This window comes from Spea bombifrons, chromosome 9, assembly GCF_027358695.1.
Source record: "Spea bombifrons isolate aSpeBom1 chromosome 9, aSpeBom1.2.pri, whole genome shotgun sequence".
NCBI classification, from domain to species: domain Eukaryota; kingdom Metazoa; phylum Chordata; class Amphibia; order Anura; family Pelobatidae; genus Spea; species Spea bombifrons.
Window position 1 is genome coordinate 10,466,477 of NC_071095.1, and position 24,417 is coordinate 10,490,893.

The following is a 24,417-nucleotide window of genomic DNA, read 5'->3' on the forward strand; positions in this document are numbered from 1 at the left end:
TGGATCTGAAAACACAGAGATAAGTCTGCTTGCTAACGGTAATACCAAGTGCCTCGGCCAATGGGAATTTGACACCGTAAATTTCATCGAGAAATCCAAAAAAAAAAAAAAATAAGAGATTTAAAGAAAGTTTAAAACAATGATTATGTTTTTTCAAAGTTCTGAGAAGTTCTCCTACTATCCAAACTTTTGGATTAAAGTTCATATATTGTTTTTTTTCTGTTTTTTTTTTTTTGTTATCCTTTACTTAAGACAGTTATATACAGTGCTGAATAATGAAACAAAGGTGATCTACTGTAAAGTTGCACAATACAGGAACTGCTGATCCATCTTCTACTACATAAATGAGACTCCGAGGGATAAAGGTACAGGAGGTTCCTCTGTTAAGTTGGGATGATGCCGTCGCTCTGAAGACCTCTCTTTAGTTCTAAGTCTTCTAGTTTTTTCCATAGTTCTTCGCGCTCCTTTTCCTTTTTCTTCTCACTGTAAGAACAGCAGCGGAAGTCGCGTTAAAACAACGGGAGTCAAGGACCCTTTCGGTCATTATGATCGGCCCCTACAAACACATTTTTCACATATCCCGAGACGAAACTATCGTCTAAAGGCCGACTTGCCCCTTTTCCTTTAGTGAGAACGATAATCGAGCCTTTAAAACGAGGCTCTGTTATGAGAAAACACTTGGGCTGTCTCACTCTCCGAGATCCCGGTATAAGCGAATACAGAAAGCCTTTGTCTGCGGAGATAACTTCCCGGCGAGCTCGTGTACCAACAGATCGCCGTTGTCTTTCGGAGACCGTAAGGGTGGTTGGCAGAGCCCAGGTGCTGTCACATCAGCTAAACCCGCGCTCGATTTATCAGGACTGCATGCTACGCGTCACGTACACACGAGCGTTCTGGCAGGTAAAGCCGGCCTATTACCCGTCCGCAGGGAGACGAGAGCGCCGAGCCAGACATAAACCCGATTACGGGGAGCCCCTAACACACGCACGTATCTATAGGCCTCCATATATCACGCCGATACATCATATACAAACGGTGTTAAAAAAAAGTTACATGACCCTGAGGGAGAAAGACAGGTAAGGGTTAACCGCACACATTCATTGTATTGTGAAGCTGCGGGTGTTGCTACGTTTCGATACAAATAAATAAAAAAATAAGAATACACAAAAACAATCAAATGATCTTGTATGTACTTGGATCTAGTGTACGGTTCTAAAAAGGGTTAATTTTACTTACCGGGGTTCTACCAAAGTCGGTGCAGAACAGGGGCTGCGTTTAATTCGTTTACCGGGGTACATCGGCTATTACGTGGGGGGGGCTGCGTGAGTTTTGGCTAATTCAGCCGAATACATTTCTTGTACTTGAACAGATCCCCTTCGAGACAAGAAGTTTAAGGGGGGGGCAGAATTTTGAGGATTAATCCCCAATCTCTTGGGTTCAGGTCTTTATTATTTTCTATTGTTAAACTACTTAGATTATCTTTTCCAACCCTCACATTACATTTGCATCCACAAAAAAGGATAGCCGGGGAATTTAATGCAAATTTTCCTCCATTTCCCATGATCCCATTGGCCAGCCCGAGCAGGAAGTGGTAAGCCACTTCCTGTTCTCTCCCCGCGCTGTTATAGCGGGTGGCACATGAGCCTCTAGCGCTAGAGATTGTTACCGGCCGCGCAGGTCCCTCCGTAACGCTATTATCACAGATATCTCAGGGCGACGGGGTGATTTATACCCTGTGATGAGGCAGTAGGGTTTTTTGTTTTTTCTCCTCCCGACATCTTAGTCTGAACCCTTTCCGCAGCCACGGAAAGGAGAACAAGGACTTTATTTCCAGCTGTTCTGCACCGACTTTTATTGGCATGTGAGGGACTGGGCAACACGTTTGCCCCGCTACGGGCTGCCCTTTCCTCGGACACTTAAATGGTTAAAGATCATGGATCTAACCCTCAAGATCACCACAGCACAGGCAGCAGCTTGGAACAGGAGCTTCCTGCGCTGTTAACAAAAAAAGGCTATAAAGAGTTACCGCTGGCGATCTGACTTGTAAGTGGCTGTCAGTTCATCGAACAAGGCGCTGTTCATCTCCATGAATGCCTTTAACACGTTGTAGACGAGCGCCACGATAGCCCTGGATGGGGGGAAAAGAAGGGGGTATCCGTCAGACATCGGCAGATGTTACATTAGTGTTAAATTTCTACACAATGGGAAACTCAAAATATTAAGGAACTGTTGTTTTTTGGCTTAAAATATATATATATATTCCCTTTAAATGGTAAGTTGGTAGGAAAGTAAAGTGCCGTGTATCCAGAGGTCAGCGAGGGACACGGATCCTGTACGGCGATCGCGTACTTACGGGTTCCAGTGCTCTTTGGAAATCCTATAGAGGCTGGCGAACATTATGGGGAGGATCACGTTGGAATTCTCTTCTATCAAACTCATGATGTATTCGTTGTTCCAGTAGTACAGAGCTCTTTCCGCCACCTATGAAAAAATAAAAGAAGATTTAATCTAATGGAAGCTCACACGCCTCGAATCACGGGAAATCAAATGAGCGTGGATTTAAACAGATAATGACTTTATAATCCACTCACCTGAAAGTGGGGGCTTGACACGCACTTGGAAATCTGCTTGAAAAGGGGCTCCTGGATTTTAACAAATTGTGAAGGTTCAATCACATCCAGGATCTCCTCCAACTCTCCCAGGAACATGACCTAAAACAGGGTTAAAAGTTAATATTGTTATAATTAAACACACAGCGGTCAAAAGAAACAAGAGCAGAATTAGCTGTTGGTATGAAGCCAATTACATGAAGATGCTTCTTAACTGGAAACAGCTGATTTTTAATGGAATCTCTTCATAGGCGTACAGAGGCCCTTTATCACTCCCATCACTCCTGTGTTCCAATGGCCCTTTATCACTCCCATCACTCCCGTGTTCCAGTGGCCCTTTATCACTCCCATCACTCCCGTGTTCCAGTGGCCCTTTATCACTCCCATCACTCCCGTGTTCCAGTGGCCCTTTATCACTCCCATCACTCCCGTGTTCCAATGGCCCTTTATCACTCCCATCACTCCTGTGTTCCAATGGCCCTTTATCACTCCCATCACTCCTGTGTCCCAATGGCCCTTTATCACTCCCATCACTCCTGTGTTCCAACGGCCCTTTATCACTCCCATCACTCCTGATAATCATGTTTGTCTTGAGAATATGGACTTTCTGCACAATCTACCTGACGATTTCATTAGATGTTACTCCGTTTCAACCACAAAACACTCTTGGCTGATTACCAAGATTAGTTGCGGTTTAAGTTATTTTAGTTACAAAATATATCAAAATGGAACTTTCAAAAGGCTTTTAAGCATCCAGACTCAGCTTACCTCTTTTTGACTGCACGTTTTTGGCCAGAATTTCATCAACCCTCTAATAACCTAAAGAAAGAGGACCAAGGAACCGTTAATTTTTTCTCATCCACCTACACAACCAGGCGCCGGATAGCAGAGGTATAGAAATAAACTGGAGACACTTACTGGTTCTGTGAGCGAAGGATCTTTTTCCAGAAACTGTACTATACAATATGCCAACTAAAAAAAAATACATCATATAATTAGGTACATTTTTAAAAAAAAAAAAAAGATATCTAAAAATAAAGGACATTCAACGCTAATTACAAAATATTACTAACACCATAATGAAAATTATTATTCTAAGGGGAAAGCTCTGCCCAAATAGACCACTAAAATTTATAACTGGTGTCCTTTTGGCAAAAAAAAAAATAAAAGACAACATGGTGCTGGAAAGAAGAGGGGGGAAAAAAATCTAAAAAAAAATACAAATTAAATATAATTAAAAAATATTTATAAAAATGCTTTTTTAAAAAAGGTATATGATGTAACACAGAGTCATTGTGGGTTTGGGAACTAAAAACTAAATACATTTTAAAAAGAGTCTTGTAAGCATGCAGAAAACGCAGCATAGTTCTTGCAACGAGGATTATAATATACACAAATATATTTAAAAAAAATGTAACCTTAAATTAGTGATTTTGGCAAATTGTCAAGACGTAAAACTATTGCTTTATGGGTTTACAGCTGATAAAATTCGTACCTGTGCGTGGAAGAGAGATAAACTCCGGACAGTGTGAAGGGGAATCAGTACTTTGACGAGGAACTGCTTGTGTTCTGCTTTCAGAGGTAACGCAAAGCCATTGATAATACTATTAAAGAGAAAGAAAACCACGTCAGGTCTATCCATGTACAGAAGAGTCGTTTAAATACCACACGCGTACGAAGCGGAAAGCCGCCGTCTTGTTCACAATAAACTAAACGAAATAAAGTATTTGGCATTTGCCCCGAACGCATCATAATACTCACCTTCCTAATATTTCCAGCAATTCGGCTACACCATTAAAGTGTTCAGTTTCATAAACAAATCTACAAAATAAAAAATATAAATATATAGATTTAAAAAGAATATATGTTTTAAATATGTCAGATTATACCATCCGGGGAAGGCATCTTGTCCGAAGTTTACGATTTAAGGTTTAGCATAAGCTGCGCCGGGAAGAGATCCCATAAATTTACAAACGGGGGTCTCGTGCGCCAACTGACCCCCTCCCCCAACCACCCCCAAACCTATAAAATAACTAAAAGAAAAATCGAGGGGCTCAGACACGCAAATGAAAAGTGACTTACCGTAGAAAAATATTGTTAATCTGTTTTCGGATAAATGCTCTAAGCCCAAGAAACTTGCCATAAATTCTGTGTAGAACTGTTTTTAAATAGTCCCTCTCGCGGGGGTCTTCGCTGTCAAACAGCTCTAACAGCTACATGAAAAAAAGAGAATAATTAATTATAAATAAATACTTATAATTAAGTATTATGGAAAAAGTGACTTTTTAAAATTAATATATAGCATAAATTATGTTATCAAGGTCCTTCTTGTCCTTTCATATAGCTTGATGATGCTTTTTTTATTTATTTATTTTTTATTTTATTTTTTTAAAGTGACTTTAAAAAAATTACAAAAAAATAAAAATTAAAAAAAGATATTAAGGGAAAAGAGACTTTAAAAAATATATATATATAAAATAAATTATGTTATCAAGGTTCTTCTTGCCCTTTCATATATCTTGATGATGCTTTTTTTTAAATTTTATTTTTTGTAAAAGTGACTTTAAAAAATTACAAAAAAATAAAATGAAAAAAGATATTAAGGGAAAAGAGACTTAAAAAAAATTAATATATAAAATAAATTATGTTATTAAGGTCCTTCTTGTCCTTTCATATAGCTCGATGATGCTGTTCTTTTTCTTTTTTTTTTTTAAAGTGACTTTAAAAAATTACAAAAAAATTAAATAATGAAAAAAGATATTAAGGGAAAAAAAGGACTTAAAAAAATATATAAAATAAATTATGTTATCAAGGTCCTTCTTGCCCTTTCATATAGCTTGATATAAAATCTGATGATGCTCCGTACTTGGGAGTTTGCGTCCTCCATTAGGACTAAACGCTAACCTGGATACTAAGACGAAAAACTCAATTCAGGTTATTTATAAATGTAAACAGACAAAAATAGGACACTGAAGCAACACCAAAAAAATATGTTTAGTGATCTCTACGGGGAACATTCACCCATGAGATGCCGGCATTTGCCTTACTGATGGAGCGTTCTCCGACGGATCTGAATGCCTAGCGGCAGAAGAAAAGCCTAATAAAGCCAAGTATTTATGGAATGCCCAAAAGAAATTGAGTTGACGGCACAGAAGGTCACATTTTTTAAATCACTTCGGGACCCTGCGTTATTAGGAAAAGCCAGAAAAAAAAACTGCATTCCAGACACTTTTTCTGAAATACCTTTTTATCGACACGTATTCGCTGTGTTTCTACGGTGCCGCTCGACGACATTGTTTGAGGAGCGGGAGTATTTGACGTGCCGATAAGTCACCAAGCCTCCCAATTAGGCAATAAATCCTCACTTTGAGCATTTAGGACAGAAACACCAAAATACGAGCTAAAAGAACCAGAGCTCAAGGCATGACTAAATGGGACTCGATTATAAAATATATTTTTCAAGAGGGACGTCAACCATAGAAATGGAGCAAAGTTTAAACGTGGTGTTAACGCCATAGCAACCTCTGGAACGATCCGGGAAGCCAGACCTTTCCATCAGTCGACCTATGGAAAAGATATTTATAAAGCCCTGACTCTTCACGATGAAATAGAATGAAAGGGTTAGATGGAGGAATGCGGGCTTTAAAGAGTCAGCGCTGCGATCCGTACACCATCGTATGCTAATTACGCAACATAAAACCTTTGATGAATAAATTGCATTTCTGAGCCTCTCTAGTAATTAAACAGCCTGTAATCTCAGACCAGCGCTGTGCGTCCCGGCCGTGCTCACTAGGTGGCAGTAAAGTTTACAAAAGCTAAAACTCACTAGTCTGTGTGCACGCGCACGTATGTATGTATGTGTGTATGTATGTATGTATGTATGTGTGTGTATGTATGTATGTGTGTATGTATGTGTGTGTGTATGTATGTATGTGTGCGCGCATGTATGTATGTGTGAGCCCGCGCATGTATGTATGTGTGAGCGTGTGTGCCCGCGCATGTATGTATGTGTGAGCGTGTGTGCCCGCGCATGTATGTATGTGTGAGCGTGTGTCCCCACGCATGTATGTATGTGTGAGCGTGTGCCCGCGCATGTATGTATGTGTGTGTACATCAGCACTAAAACCTCTCCAAAAAGAGGACTAATCACGCACCCCGGAACGAGGCTTTAACAGAACGTGCGGGTTGAGGTCTATTGGCCGGCAGAAATCATTGGAAAGCGGCCATCCTTGGCTCCCGTTTATCAGATATACAGCGACAAACACCTCACTGCAGCCATCCCCCAAAATAAAGCCACTAAAAGGGTTAAAAGCGGCACCCACAGGTGTATAAGTAAGACACACGTATCCCGATACACGTCCGGGTGGGCAACGAAGAGCTTCAGGGGCTAAATTTAACATCCGATTTAAAAATACATCCGAAAGGTTATTTTTAAGTTGTCGGCTGAAGCGTTTGGATAATTTCCTCGCCTATCACCGCTCGCCATGCGAAATAAATCTAGAAACAAAGCGCGCGCCGCTCCGGTTATAATCTCCACGAGAACAGAGATTCTTAAAACGTGCGTCTCTTAGCAACGCGATCCGCGAAGACTAGACGTAAAGTTCCACCGCGGGGATAGCGCGTTTAACCGGGTCGATGGCGCAGCAGACCGCAAGCAAATCGGGGCAATCAATGACTCGGCGCAGAAGACCGCAAGCAAATCGGGGCAATCAATGACTCGGCGCAGACTTGAGGAACACGGATCGATATATTAACCCCTTAAGGACAACGGGATGTCCTTAAACCCATTTAAAACAACGCATTGGCAGGCCGTGCATGTACGGGATTTGTCACGAAGGGGTTAACAGCGGCAACGTAAACAGGTGCCGGGAGCCGGAACAATGCAGAAAATATACAGTCTGAACGAGACAACAGATAAATTGATACATTAACCAACAAGTCAAATCAAACAATCTATCGGCCACATCGGAGCGTTGCGCTTACCTGTAATACAAATTTTTGATCTATGTACTTTTTGGCAATACTGGGTTGAAATTCTTGGCTTTCCAAAAACCGTATGAAAAATTCATATACAAGCTAAAGAAAAAAAAAAACAAAAGAGATAAAGATTACTTTCCACCAAACATCACAGGTTACGGCTCGCTGTAAACGCTCTAAAGCAGAGAAGAAAGCGGCTTTTACGAGGCTGCCATAAAATAAAAACATATAATAAAAAGTAAGATTTTTTTTTATCTCTCCATTTTTATTACTTGGCCGGGATTTTTAAAGGCACTCCAACAAAAGCCGCGTCTTAATTACTTGAGCGCGGCGGACCCGGCACATGGTTCGTATCCGCCATGTTTCTCTACAACCGGTTGCCGGGAGCCGTAGTCACCAGCCGCTCGAAAGAAACTTGATTAACAACGGTGACCATCGGCGGCCGCGCAACCCGGTGGCTTCCGGGACTTCCCTCTCTCTACACGCGGTCAGGCGTGACCCCCCCCTCACTCCTTTACCTGTAAATGCGGCCAGGACGCCTCAAGGGTTGGTTCGTCTTCCTCCGGGTCAAACTCGTTGCTGTCGCTCGGCGGAAGGGTTCGAAATATATTGCAGGAGACCTGGAAGAACAGAAGAAGATGCATCAGAACCCAGTTCCGTTCCGACCCCCCCCCCCAAAGCGGGCCTACTGAAGGGTCTACATGGGACCACAGGCACGATGGGACACTTGGCCGCCATCACGGGGGGTGCTGGTCCTCTAGTGGCTCAATCAAATACCAATTAAACCCATTTAATAAGCACACCCAACCCCCCCCCCCCGGGTTTATATATAAAGTGTTTACCGTATTCTTTCGGAACGTATAAAACATTTTGGAACGATCCCAAGAAGACCTACCCGACCCAACCGCTCGACTTTCGACACAACGGTGGCCCTTAAGCGTATGACCGGACTACAAAAACCCCGATAATTACTCTTTTTGATAATCTTAACACATTACGGAAAAAATCTTTGTATTTCCTGCGATATTTAAAGTGATTTCTGACCATAACCAGACCCCATCGCCCCCCCCCACCAGCCTGGTCCTCCCGAGGCTAACAAGATCCAGACCGTAAGCGATACACTTAGGGATATTTGATGTCTCCGCCGCTGTGACTAGCGCTCTAAACCCGGGTCTATTAAGCGTAAGCGCTCTGTTTCAGAGCGGCCGCAGAATCCCCGCGCTTGTTTTATATCCCCGGAAACCAGCGCCATCTGCTTCTTCTACCCGACGGACTCTAAGAGAGCGAAGCCTCGCGTTTTTTGGCTTCCGTCTTTTTCATTTCCTCCTCTGGAAACAAAATTCTGGATAACAGAGCCGTTTATTGTTTACAAAACTAGCAGAAATCTGTAATTTTCATTATTTTTTTTTTTTAAATAATGATAATTAAGGGATAAAATCCTCGATGTCTGAGAGAGACGTCTAGAACGTTTTAATGCTAATTTGGGAAGAAGAGGGATAATCTGCGGGCGTTTAACCCACTAATGAAATTACTGTTAGTGAATAACATCTATTTTAGAAGACATGGGACTACTGCTTCATAGACTGGCCGAGCTAATGGCAAGCAGGACAAACTAATAACACCCCCCCATCCTTAATGCCCTAAATGCCCTTCTTCTGCTTTAACTTCTCCTCCTGGGGCTGCTGCAACCAATCAGCTTCCATCGAAGCAGCGGGGCAAGTAACTAGGGCTAAATCTTGCTGCACAGGCGCCGGGCCGAAGAGCTTTCGACGCGCATGGGGCGGGAAGTCGCGGTTTAATTATAAACACGCAATGTTTCCGCCTTCAAAGTACAGGATGGAAAACTCATCAGGAGTTAAAAGTTCAGGAAGGGGAAAGCAGCGTCCAGAGACTTCGTCAACGTCCACCCAGGAGCAGAATATACGGCGGCGAGGACCAAAGGCCAAACGTCCACCCAGGAGCAGAATATACGGCGGCGAGGACCAAAGGCCGCGGCGCTGCCGCAGCGAAAGCAAATCCGTCGCCTCCGTACGTGAAACAGGACCAACACAGATCGCCTTACAGGAGGAGCTCGCTGGGAGCGCATGTTACAAAGATCCCGCAAAGCGAGAACGGAACGTCGGGGTTAAAGGGACAGTTTAATGTAACTGGGAAGAAGTACTTAAAAACATGGGGGGGGCAGCGGACCTCCCCTCCAAGGTCCAACAATTCTTTCCACCGATTGGCTGCTTCAAGCTGCCAATCAGTGGCAGGAAAGGACTCCCCGAGAGCATTTCTGCGCACGCGGGTCAGAGCCGCTCCCCTTCTGCAGCATTCACAGGGGGGCGCTACAGGGGACCGGGGGTAATTAAATCACGCGGAAGGAGAGGTGTTTGGCTCAAACCCGTCCTCTACGGGGTATGTAGGTGGGAGTCAGACAAAGGGGCAAATGCGTACGGGGGTGGGGGGCTCCAGAATGCCCCCCTATGCATGTTAAAAAAGTTTACATTATTGAGACATATGTTTTTTTTTCTACTTATTATCCAAAGGAGGATTTGCAAGGTACCCCCCCCCCAGATCCCTGGGGCTTCCAAAATCACTAGGGGTCTTATGAAATATTTGTTTTATGTCTCCCGGTGAATTCTAATGACAACTTAGGGTTGGACTGCAGCTTCCGCTAGCAAACGAAACATACGTTCCGCCCCCCCCCCCCCCCCGCACCGAGACCCCTGGCGCGATTAATTAGATCCAAGCGAGACATCAAAGGCTGCAGGTCGTCAGGAGGAATACAAATGAAGCCGAGGTCCCGATCGGATCCTCCTCGCCCCGCTGGAACGCCACGCGTCTACCCTTTAGAATTGAGCCGCTACACAGACGCTTTAAAAAAAAAATGCATCCCTTTCCAGCTGTCTCAATACTGACGTCAGATTCTGGGGAGGAAAAAGCCACTGAATCGTTTAAATAATTAAACAATACTGGATTTTTACGTTAAAATTATACCGCAATTATTTCTGAGTTAACTTGTATTTCAATTCCATGATTCTGGGTTTAGATGCATTTTTCTTTCCACCAAGTAAGATATACCTATTGGGCTTCAATCACTGGACCACAGCTGCTGCAGCAGCAGGGCTGCAGCTACTGCCACAGGTAAGAGCTTTAATACACAATTTTAATTAAGCAGAATGATCAGCCGACCAGGATTTGACCCACTTTTACCCAAACCTAAGAAACACAGAGGTCCACCATACACGGCGACGGATGATGCCCAGTCGAGAACGTTCTTCAGGTCGACGGATAACTCACCATTCTGACGACTTCGGGGTACGTCTGCTCCGTGAGGCAGCCTCGGCTTATCGTGACGTAGTCCACCAGTTCGTTGAGGGTCGAGCGCTTGTATTCTTTCATTTTAAGGTCCGACAGCGTGTCCATGAAATCAAAAATCACGCAGCACTGCTGGAGCTTCTTGAGGAACAGCTCGGGTTGCTCGGACGTCTGGACCTCTGCAAGAAGAAGAAGAAGGAGGATCGGGTTTGTAAACAATAAATCGTGACACCGTGGGAAAGGAACACGAATCGGGTCTCTATCATTCCATTAGCGCTTGTATTAAAGACCTTTTGAAGTACGGGAGCCTGCAGAGACCAATTGGCCAAAGACTTTCACAGTTTAGCCTCAAGCACTACAGCTTGGTCCACCAATCGGTGGCAGAAAAAGCCCTCCCATTAAAATGAATGGGAACGCTTGCCGCGCATGGGGTTCTGAAGAGACCTCCCGCCGCAGCGTTTGCCTAGCCAGCGTTGGAGTGGAAGGGAGGGATGTATACGGCGTCCCCCCACCAGAGAAGACCCCACAGCTATCATATGCCTCCAGCTAAAGTCTGCATGATGGCTGGAGCGTCTTTTAGTCCATAGGAGGCATGATTTAAAATTCTGAAATAAGATGTCACAGTATGCATGGTCCGGGGCGCCGGATAGATTCATACTCGTACGTCTCCATGGCACTTGGTGGGTTGAGGACCCCCGCTGACAGGCTTCCGTGCCATGTGACCGCCGGGCTGGGATCGGATCGTACCACGATGGGTGCATTATTTATTCAGTGACTGCGCGGCGTTTAAGCCGTAACACGAGCCGACGCAGGCCGCCGATTCAGTTACTGCACCTCGTTAATAAATAACACGATCAGCCCTAAACACAACGCAATGCCGCCGGGGGAAAGAAACGTCCTGGCAACCTGGAAGGCCCGTCGACACGCGTCAACAGAGAAACCAAAGAGAAAGCCACGAACACGTCAATCAGCCACGGAGAAACCACGAGCAGTCAAGGAATATTTAACCCCCGACGTAACACGGAGACGCGCAGCCCAACAGGGGGCTTCGCAGCATGCAGACGGGATCGGAAACGTTATGAGGTCAAACCAGACACAAAAGCGCGCAACGGTCTACTCTGAGGGTCCTCGGAAACGCCTTTATATTACTGAACACGCCACACTACTGAGATATATGTACGAGTGTGTGTGTGTGTGTGTGTGTGTGTGTGTGTGTGTGCGCGCGAGTATGTATGTACGAATGTGTGCGTGCGTATACATGTATGTATGAATGAACAAGTGTGTGTGTATGTATGAATGAATGTATCTATGTATGTGCCTGCATATGTATGAATGTGTGAATGAGTGTGTATGCACATCTGTGAGTGTATGAATGAATGTATAAATGACTATGTATGTTTGTATGTACGAGTGTGTATGCATATGAATGAGTGTGTGTATGTATGTGTGTATGTATGAATGAATAAATGAATGAATGAACACATACGTGTGTGTGTGCGTGTGTGTGCGTGTGTGTGTGTATGTGTGTGTATGTATGCATGTGCCACTTTAGCCTTGCTGAAAATGCTGGATGTGGTATTTTGGAGAAAATAAAAAAGTTTCAGCGCAATTTTTTCTTACAAGAAAACCCCCCCAAAAAATCTCCTGTCTGCTTTCTACAGGAGCGAGTAAAGCAGGATTATAAAAGTTTGCACAGAAATAAAAGAAAACAACGAGCTACAGGAAGGAAGCGCGAAACCGTCTCAAACAATAGAGAACGCACTTCCGGAGTGCGAGAAAATCTGCCAGGGAGAAACAAAGCCCTAAAGACACAATCGGGGCCACAGATACCGTCTGCAGCGGAGAAGGGGCCAGTGAGACAGCTGCCATCCAGACACGCACGGCTACTGTGAGTCAGGAGCAGCCACCAATCGCAGCATTAGAAACGGAATTCATTGCTGAATCCCCTCCCAGAAATACAATCTTTCATAAACTAAAGTTCTCTTTCATAATTACGTCGGGAACACCTAATTCTCATGTGACGCAATTGCTGGCGTCGATAGGGTTTCTATGGCAACAACCTTTCTTGTTAAGTTTCTGTTTAAGAAGTCATAAGTGTCAGATCTCTTAAGGTTTAGGAAGTCGAGAGCCCAATTTACACCGAGGCCATTTACAAACAGCAGCCCACGACAGACGCTGCTCTGTGGTCATTAACGCGCATGCACAGGAGGGTCCTTTCTTCAGTGACCAGAGAATGAACAGAGCACAATATTTATCAGAATCTGACCTTCCCCATTGGTTAATGACTGACTAATGAAAGCCTATGGAGGAACGGACTTCATTAGCATCGCCATAAAGCGTCGGCTCAGTGTGGTGTTTGAGCCGGGAAAGCCACCCAAAATATCACATGACTGACAACAATGGCGGCTCCAGGTCTGCAGGTAAAGGGAGTTTATTGGGGCAAAATTAGATAAAACCAGGTTTTTGTTAATGCTGGGGGTTATGTTACTGTATACAGCGCTGGGGGGGTTATATTACTGTATACAGCGTTGGGGGTTATTACTGTATACAGCGCTGGGGTTATATTACTGTATACAGCGCTGGGGGTTATATTACTGTATACAGTGCTGGGGGTTATATTACTGTATACAGCACTGGGGGGTTATATTACTGTATACAGCGTTGGGGGTTATTACTGTATACAGCGCTGGGGTTATATTACTGTATACAGCGCTGGGGGTAATATTACTGTATACAGCGCTGGGGGTAATATTACTGTATACAGCGCTGGGGGTAATATTACTGTATACAGCGCTGGGGGTTATATTACTGTATACAGCGCTGGGGGTTATATTACTGTATACAGCGCTGGGGGTTATGTTACTGTATACAGCGCTGGGGGTTATGTTACTGTATACAGCGCTGGGGGTTATATTACTGTATACAGCGCTAGGGTTATATTACTGTATACAGCGCTGGGGGTTATATTACTGTATACAGCGCTGGGGGTTATGTTACTGTATACAGCGCTGGGGGTTATATTACTGTATACAGCGCTGGGGTTATATTACTGTATACAGCGCTGGGGTTATATTACTGTATACAGCGCTGGGGTTATATTACTGTATACAGTGCTGGGGGTTATATTACTGTATACAGTGCTGGGGGTTATGTTACTGTATACAGCGCTGGGGGGTTATGTTACTGTATACAGCACTGGGGGGTTATATTACTGTATACAGCGCTGGGGGTTATTACTGTATACAGTGCTGGGGGTTATATTACTGTATACAGCACTGGGGGGTTATATTACTGTATACAGTGCTGAGGGGTTATATTACTGTATACAGCACTGGGGGGTTATATTACTGTATACAGCACTGCGGGGAGTGATATTACTGTTTACAGCACTGCGGGGAGTGATATTACTGTTTACAGCGCTGCGGGGAGTGATATTACTGTTTACAGCGCTGCGGGGGGGTGATATTACTGTATACAGCGCTGCGCTGGGGGGGTATATTACTGTATAGAGCGCTGCGCTGGGGGGGGTTATGCTCAAGGTGAAACCCGTTGTCCTTCAGATCTCTCTTTACGCTTATAGAATCGGTGCGAATCACCGCGGTTCTCGCGTTAAATGGCCGTTTATTGGGGGGGATTCTCTTACACGGCGAAAACTCGAGCAGATTAGCAGCCAGCGGCACGAGACCCCCGGCTGTAACTCTGCTCTCCATCTGCCGGCGAATAGAAGGAGATAATTGTTCTATTTAAAGGACAATTAAAACCGCATTAAAAAAATGTAAACAACACAAAAATGCAATTTAATTGATTGATATGTAAACAAAATAAGTAATAACAATGTTCCCAAACGGCAGGGAATGTAAAGCAACAAACTGGTGTCCCATTAACCCTTCGCAGTGTGTGAAGTCTGGGCATTATTCTAAAGGTGCGGTTCCACTTACTCTGCTTAATCTGATGCGGGGTGAGATCATCGTTCCTATTACTGCTAAATTTATAAAAGGGTATTTTTTCCCGGTCATGTGACGCAACAGCAGACACCGATAGGTTGTTGCCATAGAAACCGGACAGCTTCTTAAAAGTTTGTGTAAACTTTCAGACAATAGAATAAAAGGACAGATCTGCTAAGGTGTAATTAATTGCTCTTCCGAGTGGAACAGCAGCTATAAACGGGTTGCTATTTGTAGACGTCCACAACTTGGCGTGAGATGACCAATATCCTGTATAATATTATATATTCTATAAATAAATATAATATATACGATACAGGAACTCAAACCACGGCGGAGACGTGAGGGGAAAAAATAAATAAATATCCTAAAGGAATTTACAGTAGTTTGATCAATCTGGAAAATACTGGGCACAATATTCCCCACCAGGTACAGGATGATGGGAGTTGTAGTTAAACGCAGGGCCGCCAATTTTTTATTTATCGTATTATCCATAACCAGGGGGGCTGAAATCCAGGACCTCATCCAAAAACAGGCTCCCAGCTAACCCCCCTGGCAGCATATAACTGCTTGTTCTCAGGATCTGCATTATTCCTCCCCGTTATCCCCTCCGATTGTTAACTCGCTGGTCGATTGGTTCAGATAGCGGGGAGACTAACTTTTTCACACGGATACCCAATAAGGTAACCTGGGCCCCGCTGTCACACCTATTCACAAAGCATTTCTAGTTAGTTTTAATTACTATTATTTTATATAGCGCCATCATACTCCGCCGCGCTGTACAACGGGGAAACAAGTCGCGTTTACCGACAAGCGGCGCCGCCGACGTTTCCTCTTTAATGGGTTCCGGCATCCCATTAGAACTCGGCTAACCGGTACAACCGCAACAACGTTTCCATCACAATGAATCGTTTGTAACAATCCAAATGATCGTCTTCCCCGATTTACACGACGCAGTCACGCTACAGAGCGCTTCCGCGCGGCCCCCGAATCACATCCAGTCCCCCCCATCCCATTACAAAAACTCGCGGCGCCCAAAGCATTTTCCCAAAAGCTTTGTTTTCGGTCGTCACTTGGAAGGGAGTGGATTTCCTGAAGATCAGGACCCGTGATGTCATCGCCTGTGCAACAGCTTCATCATTATGTCAGAATGACCCCTTCCTCCCGGCAGAACATCGGCGTCTGAAGAAGCTGCCATTCCACTTTTACCCCCCAAAAAAAGCATGCCCTAAACCTTTATGAGGAAAGCCAGAACCGCACTGAACAACATTAACCCCTTAAGGACAATGGGCGGTTCCTAAACCCATTGAAAACAATGCATTTTGAGCCCGTACATGTACGGGCTTTGTCATTAAGGGGTTAAGAATCATAAGCGGGTCTCTGCTTGACAACAGAAATAGCCACAACAGGTAAAAGATTGCGTAAACTTTTAGATGTAATGTAAGGTAGTTTTACGTTACTCAGAGGGTGGTGGATAAGTGGAACAGCCTCCCAGCAGAGGTGGTAGAGGGCAATACAGTGAGGGTATTAAACATGCATGGGATAGACATACGGCTCCTGAATCTAAGACGAGACCAACGACTGAATTGAAAAAGCATTACAAAAAAAATTTAAACAAAAATAAAAGTTTTTTATCACTTCCAGCCGCGATCTCTCAGAACGTTCACCAAACCGTATACAAGATAAACACGGCGTCTCGGGAGATCAGGCGACCGTCTCGGGAGAGAGGGGACGGTCCAAACAGATAAGTCCTCCATGCTGTCCGTGATTCCCTACGGACCAATTCTTCATAAATGTGAAGAGTTTCAAGTCAAAAGCCTGTGATTAAAAATAACCATTTATCTGCCGGGGAGGATACTTATTTCCAGTATGTAGTAAAATATATATATATATATAATCCATACTCGCTGGCGGGACGCATATTTTCTGCCAACATGTATGAATAAAATTACATTTTATTATATATATATAATTTTTTTTTTTTGTTTATATAGCGGAATCAAATTCCACCGTGCTGTACAATGGGTAGACATTTGACTTACAGAAACGAGGAGGAGGGCCTGCTCACAAGAGCTTACAATCTACAGGGAGTAAGGGTCTAATATATATATATATATATATATATATATCTGTTATTTTTTTCCCTAGCGGGTGTCTCCCTTGTGTTTTGTATTATTAGTGTTAACCCCTTCCTGGCTGAGTCGTTTAATTACGGCAAAAAAAACGTTTTTTCAGCGATCACGTCTTAGCCGCCGCCTCCTTTCGTGTATTTGGACCATAAAATCTCTCTTTTCCAGAGTAAACAAACAAAAAACCCGTTGGCGAGATGCTCTTCAGCCCTGAATCCTTCCATTGTCTTTATTACCGATGCAGTCCTTCCTCGCAGCCGTCGCGGTTCCGGAATAACCGGTAGCCGGGCGGTTTAACCAAAACCCTGGATAAGAGGCAGAATAACGCTCACTGCTCTTGTGCATTAGGAATTGGTCACCACAGCTCCTGCTTGACATCAGGTGAAGTTTAAGTAAGAGTAGAGTCCAGAGGTACCAAATCACACATATTCAGTGTGTTCCAGATCACGAGCCCCTTAAATATTAACCACTTCTTTACCGGACTAATGCCTGCTTATAAAGACCCCCCTCCCTCCACACAGTCTGAAGCAGCCGCGGCCGCTGTAAGGAATGTACGGGAAGGATGCGTCCGTCAGTAAAAAACAAAGGAAATGAGATTTGGGGAAATATTAGAGGCTGCCGGGGCCTCATTCAAGGTCGCTGGTGGTGAAAGTGTTAAATGCCGTATGACCCCCACCTCTTGGGTATCTTTGAATTCCGTTTTATGTTATGGGGGCTTTAATAATGCTTGCTATAAGAAGCTGTATCTGCCCTCGAAGCATCAATGTCCCCCCAACCCCTGAGCCGGGCCACTCAAGCCATTCAATACGATCATGCGCAATGTCCCGTATATAATACATTACATTTATTGTATATGAAAGCGACGCTAGAACCCCCTGCCGCTGAAAAGCGGAGTAACTTCTTTCTTCAGGCACGCGAAGGAAGCGGAACGTTCTTCACGCGGAAGTTTGCAGACAACTTTTAGACGGACAATCCGAGAGCCAGAAAGAGGTACCCCGATACAGACCAGATACGGTGAGAATCTAGTAGCCATGACAACCGTGTTAATTGAAGAAGTAATCCCCAAAACAACAAAGTTACACGACAAGCATTCAAGCTGGGTGCCACAGCACAAGGCGGGGGGGGCATTCAGTAGGGGCAATTATTCCACCCCTTAGGTGGAAACATATGTCCCGGCAGCTTCATAAGCTGTCGTGTAGCATTCTAAACAAAAAGTTAAACGCCTCCATACGCCAACAGACCTCGACACACACTAGATCATATTTCAAGCCTGACCCTCAGACATGACAGAAGGTGAATGCGACAAAGACTTTCCTGAAAATGTTTGCAGATACAGAATAGAAGATGCTTAGAAGGAGCAGCCGGGTCGCATGTTCATGTTAAATGCATATTGGAGCCCATTTTGCATAGAATCCATGCTAAAAAATGACACTTCTGTCTCGTTAACTCCTCCCCCAGCCGCCCATTCGGGAAGCAGGGAGCATACCCCCGCATGCTGGTCCCATTCTAGCCAATGAGTGCTGACCTCCCCTTGAAAACCAAAGCAGAAGCAGCAACCAATCACAGGCTCTCTGAATACGGGCATTCTGTTAGCATACGCGTGATTGGCTGCTGCTGCTTCCTTGACTTCAACGGGAGCGTTGAGGATGTGCAAGATGTCTATAGATTAATAATGCTTTCTAAAGAGACAGCCAGGAGACAATACATAATGTATTCGCCCAGAAACCGGCCCTTCTCCCGGCACTATGGCGGATATATGGTATCGTATCCAATGGCAACTTTGTTCACAAAGCATAACCCTTTAAATTGGATATTATTATATCATATATACGGTATTAAAATATATTAAAGCAAACTACACAACCGCTACATTATAGCAAAGGAAAGAACCTGGGGCGCTCTGGAAACGATGCTTTTATAATGCATTTAGTTGGCCGAAGGTCCGGGAGGGAACGCAGTCATGTTACTGGCAGGGAGGTCACGCCTGGGAGCCGCTCTGAAATACGTTATATGGATGAATAGATCAAAGAGACGCTTCGACAAAAAACACCATTCCACCAAACTCCCAAATCTTCACAGACAGCCGAATCAGGAGGAGTTACAATTAATAGCGAAACAAACAAGCATGGCTTTCATTTCTGACCCAGATGCAATATACTGAACGTAATAGAGAGCATACATGCGCTACGGTTCAAAGGTTTGGGGTAACTTGGAAATGTCCCCGGTTTTGAAAGAAAAGCACATTTTGTGCATTAAAATAACATGAAATGGGTCAGAAATCCAGCACAGATGGGGTTAATGCTGTAAATGACTATTGTAGCTGGAAGCGGCTGATTTTGAATGGAATCTCTTCATAGGCGTACAGAGGCCTTTATCACTCCCATCACTCCTGGGTTCCAATGGCCCTTTATCACTCCCATCACTCCTGGGTTCCAATGGCCCTTTATCACTCCCATCACTCCTGTGCTCCAATGGCCCTTTATCACTCCCATAACTCCTGTGTTCCAATGACCCTTTATCACTCCCATCACTCCTGTGTTCCAACGGCCCTTTATCACTCCCATCACTCCTGTGTTCCAATGGCCCTTTATCACTCCTGTGTTCCAATGGCCCTTTATCACTCCCATCACTCCTGTGTTCCAATGGCCCTTTATCACTCCCATCACTCCTGTGCTCCAATGGCCCTTTATCACTCCCATCACTCCTGTGTTCCAACGGCCCTTTATCACTCCCATCACTCCTGTGTTCCAATGGCCCTTTATCACTCCCATCACTCCTATGCTCCAATGGCCCTTCTCCCATAACCCCTGTTGTGTTCGCTGATCCAAGTTTAAGTTTAAACGGCTAGTGCTCGTGCTGCCCCCTGTCCACTGCCGAAAACACCTACAATGGGCATGTGACGGTAGGCCGAGGAAGCGGTAACCCCAGGTGCATCTGGCACGGTCCTTACCTTTGAGAAGAGGCAGAGGCGTTAACTCGATCGGTTTGCCCTGAGACCTGAACTGCGAGGAGCTTTGCGATCTCTTCTGCCGAGCTTTTCTGACGGACTTCCGAGAAAATCCGTCTACTTTATCCACTGATGGAGGAGTGGTGGGTGCTGAGGACATATCCTTACTGGGGAGGAAAAAAAAACAAACAAACCACATAGGAATATTAATATTAATATATTTTTATTGCCGCCGGTACGGGGCAAATTACAAAGCGAAGACCTCTCTCTAAAGAGACGGCCCCTAACGTGGCACTTTGCTTTAATTTAACGTGGCTTACGGTGCGGGAAACCAATTAACCCTTTTCGGTGGGGTTTACTGAATGGGAAATCGCAAACAGATTAAAAAACGCTCCAATCCCTCATTTTGTCCGACTGGATGGGCTTCGCCGGCAGCAGAAATGATTAAAATATTTGGCTTATCCACAAGACGCTGTTTGATTAAAGGCGCCCTGGAAAGTTGGAAGGCATCTTAAAAAGAGCACCAAATTAGGTATTGCTAAGAACAGAGGAGGGCCGATAAAAATCTAGAATATCAAAATGTGCAGATGTCACATAAAACGGGCATTTCATGAAGACTATACATGTAGACAGCTTTGAGGGTGTTCTATTTTATGTTTGCCCCCCGAGAGGATTGCGTACACATATAAATACACCAAAAAGGGTACAAGAATTCAAAAATTAAGTATTTCACATAATTTACGGGGGGAAAAATGGGTGTTTTACACCAAAACTATTTTTTTAAGCGATTGCAGAGGGTTTAGGGGACACAAAAATATGATTTTTGCACAACCAATAAAATATGTCGTAACATTTCCCTTATTGGACACCAACAGCGCCGGATACTTCCTGCCAGAGTATCCGTGTCAACTACCCCGTCCCGACAGCAGCCGCTTATTACATTAAATGCAACAAAGGCGAGAAACTTTAGTTACGAAACTGAAATCTTGCTTTTAAACGCTCGGCGTTAATAAATCCCAGCGCCGTGTCGCGGGGAAAACGTAAACTATCGCTTTGAGTGCGTTTACGCCATAAAAAGCAAAAAAAAGGGTACACGCCGAGCCGACACACACTCTTACTCAATCTGACGGCGAGAATGTAGGTACGCGAATAACGGGATGCAGGCAGCATTTTGCGTACTTTGTTAGAATTGTTAGCACGGTGACTTCATTTGGTTTAGAACAATAAATTTAAAAAAATAATAAAAAATAGATTTTTGAGGAGCTTTTCCCCAAAATCGACCAAATCCGAGGAGGTCAGCGGCGTTGCTTGAAGGATATATATCCTTTAATATCCCTGGGACGGGGTTAGGGAATGGTGGAGTTTTCAATGTCGGGTGAAACTATCATTTTTTTTTTTTTATTATAATTAATATTATATTTATTTATTATTTTTCTATTAACTACCGAACATGTTTGGGAAAAAAATCTGTTATATACAAATAAATGTAAAAAATAATAAATAAAATGTATTTTGTAAACAAACGTCTACAACGCAAAACAAAAAACAAATCGCCCATTCAGCCTTTTAGGCTCATTGATACAACGAAGAGCGGGCAGAACCAACGCAAAACGGGGTTAAAACGAAGAATTGAGCAGAGAAAAGGTAACTCTGCATCGAGGAGGATGCGCGAGACGCGGACCGAGCGTCGCTTCGAACGACGGAATCCAATTAGACGAGCGATCCATTGACAAAAATAAATCCCTGCGCGACGGTGTGTTTATTTATTTATCCAGGAATAGTGGTATCACCCCCCCCCCCCCCCATTGCAGCACAGCAAACAGGACTCGCATGTAATGAGCGGCCGGCACGTCGCTTCTACCCGCAGGATCGCAGTGTGAGTGCGTGTGTCACCGAGTGACGGCCACACGCGCCCCCCCAACGGAATGCCCGGCACGCTCGCCGCTGCCCGTTAATAACGGCTCTGTTAACGCTTTCGTGGGCACGGAGGTCTGAGCGACGCGCCGTCAGCTCCTCCGGCAGGGAACTCGTAAATACCGGGGGGGGGGTTAAACATTAAAGGTTTCGCTAAACGAACCAGCGAGCGACAAGCGTGAATTTCCAGTAATAGCAGTTTGCCGCGCATGCCGAACACCCCGGGAAGGTATGCAGGGAGGCAAAAACACAACACGCGTGAAAGGGGCAACACGGAACACGCATATATCTGGAGCCTCGTAACGCAGAAAGCACGGAGAGCAAACACGGGATATCCTGTACGGTTACTGACATGGATTATACACTGTCATAAATGCATTTTATACTCAGTGACATAATCATACACACATACACTAACATATATATATACCGTATATACACACACATGTATATATATATATATATATACACACACACACAAATTATATTATAGATTGTAAGCTCCTTTGAGCAGGGCCCTCCTCACCTGTTGTCTCTAAGTCAATTTGTTATGTTATATACTACTTGTTATGTCCTGTCTACCCATTGTACAGCGCTGCGGAATATGATGGCGCTATATAAAACAATAATAATAATAATTATATAGATATATATATAACCTGTGATATACAGGTGAGGGGCCAGCGCAATGCCAATGGACCATATGAAGGAAGAGTGATGGGAGTTAAAGTGGCATGGAGAACGCCTTCCATCAGGGAGAATAGATTACTTTAGTATGGTGTGGATTATCATGGCTGGGGGGCAGTAGATCACCTCGAACGGAAGATCCTATGGATTATCTGCATTGGGTTGGGGGGGACGAGGCCTACGTTGATGTCGGGGAGGAATTCATTACTTATACGGAATGGACTGTCGTGGCAGGGGCACGATCGCTCTAACAGAGCTACAGCAACTGTGTTTAAAGGGTCAGTCTCTGACATGGATTACCTCGGCGAAGAAGGGATTACCATGACGGGATCGCCATCACAGTGGATTACCCTGACGGGGCGAGCTGACCATAGCAGTAGATTACTTTGGTAGGGAAAGCGATGACCAAAGCATTGGATTACTTTGGTGGAGAGGAATTGATCACGATAGGGGGGGGGTATCACCATAGCGACGGAATCCCGTGGATTTACGGTGATCACGACAGAAGTGGATCGCCCTGGTGCATGGGCATTACCATAACATGGGTCGTGATCACACCAGTGGATTACGCTGCTGGAGGGGTAAAACTATGACAGCGGGATGGTAATGGATTAACTCAGACGGTGCACGGTTACCATAGCAGTGGATTACCCTGCTGCAGGGGCATTGCCATGGGAGGGTAATTGTGATCACCCCAATAGTGGATTACCTTGCTAGAGGGGTATTACCAAAAACAGTGCGGGGGGGGTAATGTATTGCTTTGGACAGGATGTAATCACTAGAGCAGTGGATTACCCTGCTGGAGGGGTGTTACCATGGCAGTGGGAGGGCAATAGATCACCCTGGACGGCGTTCAATCATATCAGTGGATTACCCAGATGGAGCGGTATTACCAGGGAAAGGGGAGAGTAATGGATTACCTTGGCGGGGGTGGATTACCTTGGAGCTCCTGGATGGGGATAGAGATGCGGAGGGGGATCCCTGGTGCCCAGTGTTTGCAAAGAAGGCTTTCCCTTCCTTTGGAGTCGCTCGCAGCCCTAGGCCTCAGCTCACAGCGTTCCCCAGTAGCCGCTCCTGGCCGAGAGTCCCCGCAATTCACCTGGCGATCCCTGGCCGATGGGAGTCACATTCCCTGGGTGTCCCCGGGGCTGAGGGGGCAGCGCTGGCTCGGCTCTGGGCTCCTGGCTCTCGGTCCTGCCCCCCTCTCTCTCTATTGTCAATATCACTGGGCTGAGTCCATGGCACACGGAACACAAACACAACCTAACGTGACTGCCCGCCTCCCTGCCCGGCCGCAGCTCGCCACAGGACGGCTTCAAACGCAAGGCGCGCGCTGATTGGCCAGCCGCCCGTGGAGCCTCAGCGCTCGCGCTCGGGCCCAGCAAGTTAGACTGAGAGCGCAGAGCGGCTGGGATTGGACGCTGCGGGAGGTGCCCGTATGGGAGAGGGGGATGGGCAGGAACTGGGGGTGCCGGGGGGCAACGGGGCGCCTTCCGCTGCACTCAGTGGGGGCCACAGACTCAGGGGCCCCTGCAGTAAGCTCCACGAGCAATACGTTACCGGTTAATAAAACTATTTACAGGCAACAAAACTTTGTGTCACATCCTGGGGCAAATGGGCTAAATGTGCCCCCAGCTGCCCGCGTGTAGAAGGGGCATTCCATGCAAAAGAGGAGCCGCAGGCGCCTGCCGTGGTATGGTAAGCACGCTCCCAGAGCTGAGGAGTGCGTTTCATGACTGGGGTTCTCCAGAACTCTTTTGTTTTTAATAATTTATATATTAAAAAAATACTTGATATTTGATGAAAATGCATTGTTTCCCAGTCCTCACTCCGTCAGTGTTGAGCCAGACCACAATATCACAGCCATTCACTTACCTGGTTAATTGTGAGATGTGTGCTAATTACTAAAC

General features: G+C 45.0%; 1 protein-coding gene across 3 annotated transcripts; it reads right to left on the bottom strand.

Moving 5' to 3' along the window:
- Positions 1-208: 208 nt before the first annotated feature.
- Positions 209-23,778, bottom strand: PPP2R5E (protein phosphatase 2 regulatory subunit B'epsilon). 3 transcript variants are annotated; one of them, XM_053475147.1, is made up of 14 exons: positions 23,428-23,778; positions 19,910-20,073; positions 10,869-11,065; positions 8,105-8,206; positions 7,593-7,685; positions 4,692-4,822; positions 4,371-4,430; positions 4,105-4,213; positions 3,528-3,581; positions 3,378-3,428; positions 2,592-2,711; positions 2,354-2,481; positions 2,042-2,128; positions 209-483 (listed from the first exon to the last, which is right to left on the bottom strand). In XM_053475147.1, the coding sequence occupies exons 2-14, from the start codon at positions 20,064-20,066 to the stop codon at positions 384-386; spliced, it is 1,389 nt and encodes a 462-aa protein (XP_053331122.1). In that variant the 5' UTR covers positions 20,067-20,073; positions 23,428-23,778; the 3' UTR covers positions 209-383. The 3 variants fall into 3 exon arrangements, with proteins under 3 accessions (XP_053331122.1, XP_053331121.1, XP_053331120.1); XM_053475146.1 differs by having other exon boundaries at positions 2,027-2,128; positions 23,447-23,776; XM_053475145.1 differs by having other exon boundaries at positions 2,027-2,128; positions 23,428-23,776.
- Positions 23,779-24,417: the final 639 nt, after the last annotated feature.

Excerpts from the sequence above, each read along its gene's own strand:
- PPP2R5E (XM_053475146.1), bottom strand. The coding sequence starts at position 20,066 with ATGTCCTCAGCACCCACCACTCCTCCATCAGTGGATAAAGTAGACGGA. Across the intron at positions 4,214-4,370 it reads TTGCTGGAAATATTAGGAAG|TATTATCAATGGCTTTGCGT; the intron begins GTGAGTATTATG and ends TCTCTTTAATAG. Across the intron at positions 2,712-3,377 it reads AAACGTGCAGTCAAAAAGAG|GTCATGTTCCTGGGAGAGTT; the intron begins GTAAGCTGAGTC and ends ACCCTGTTTTAG.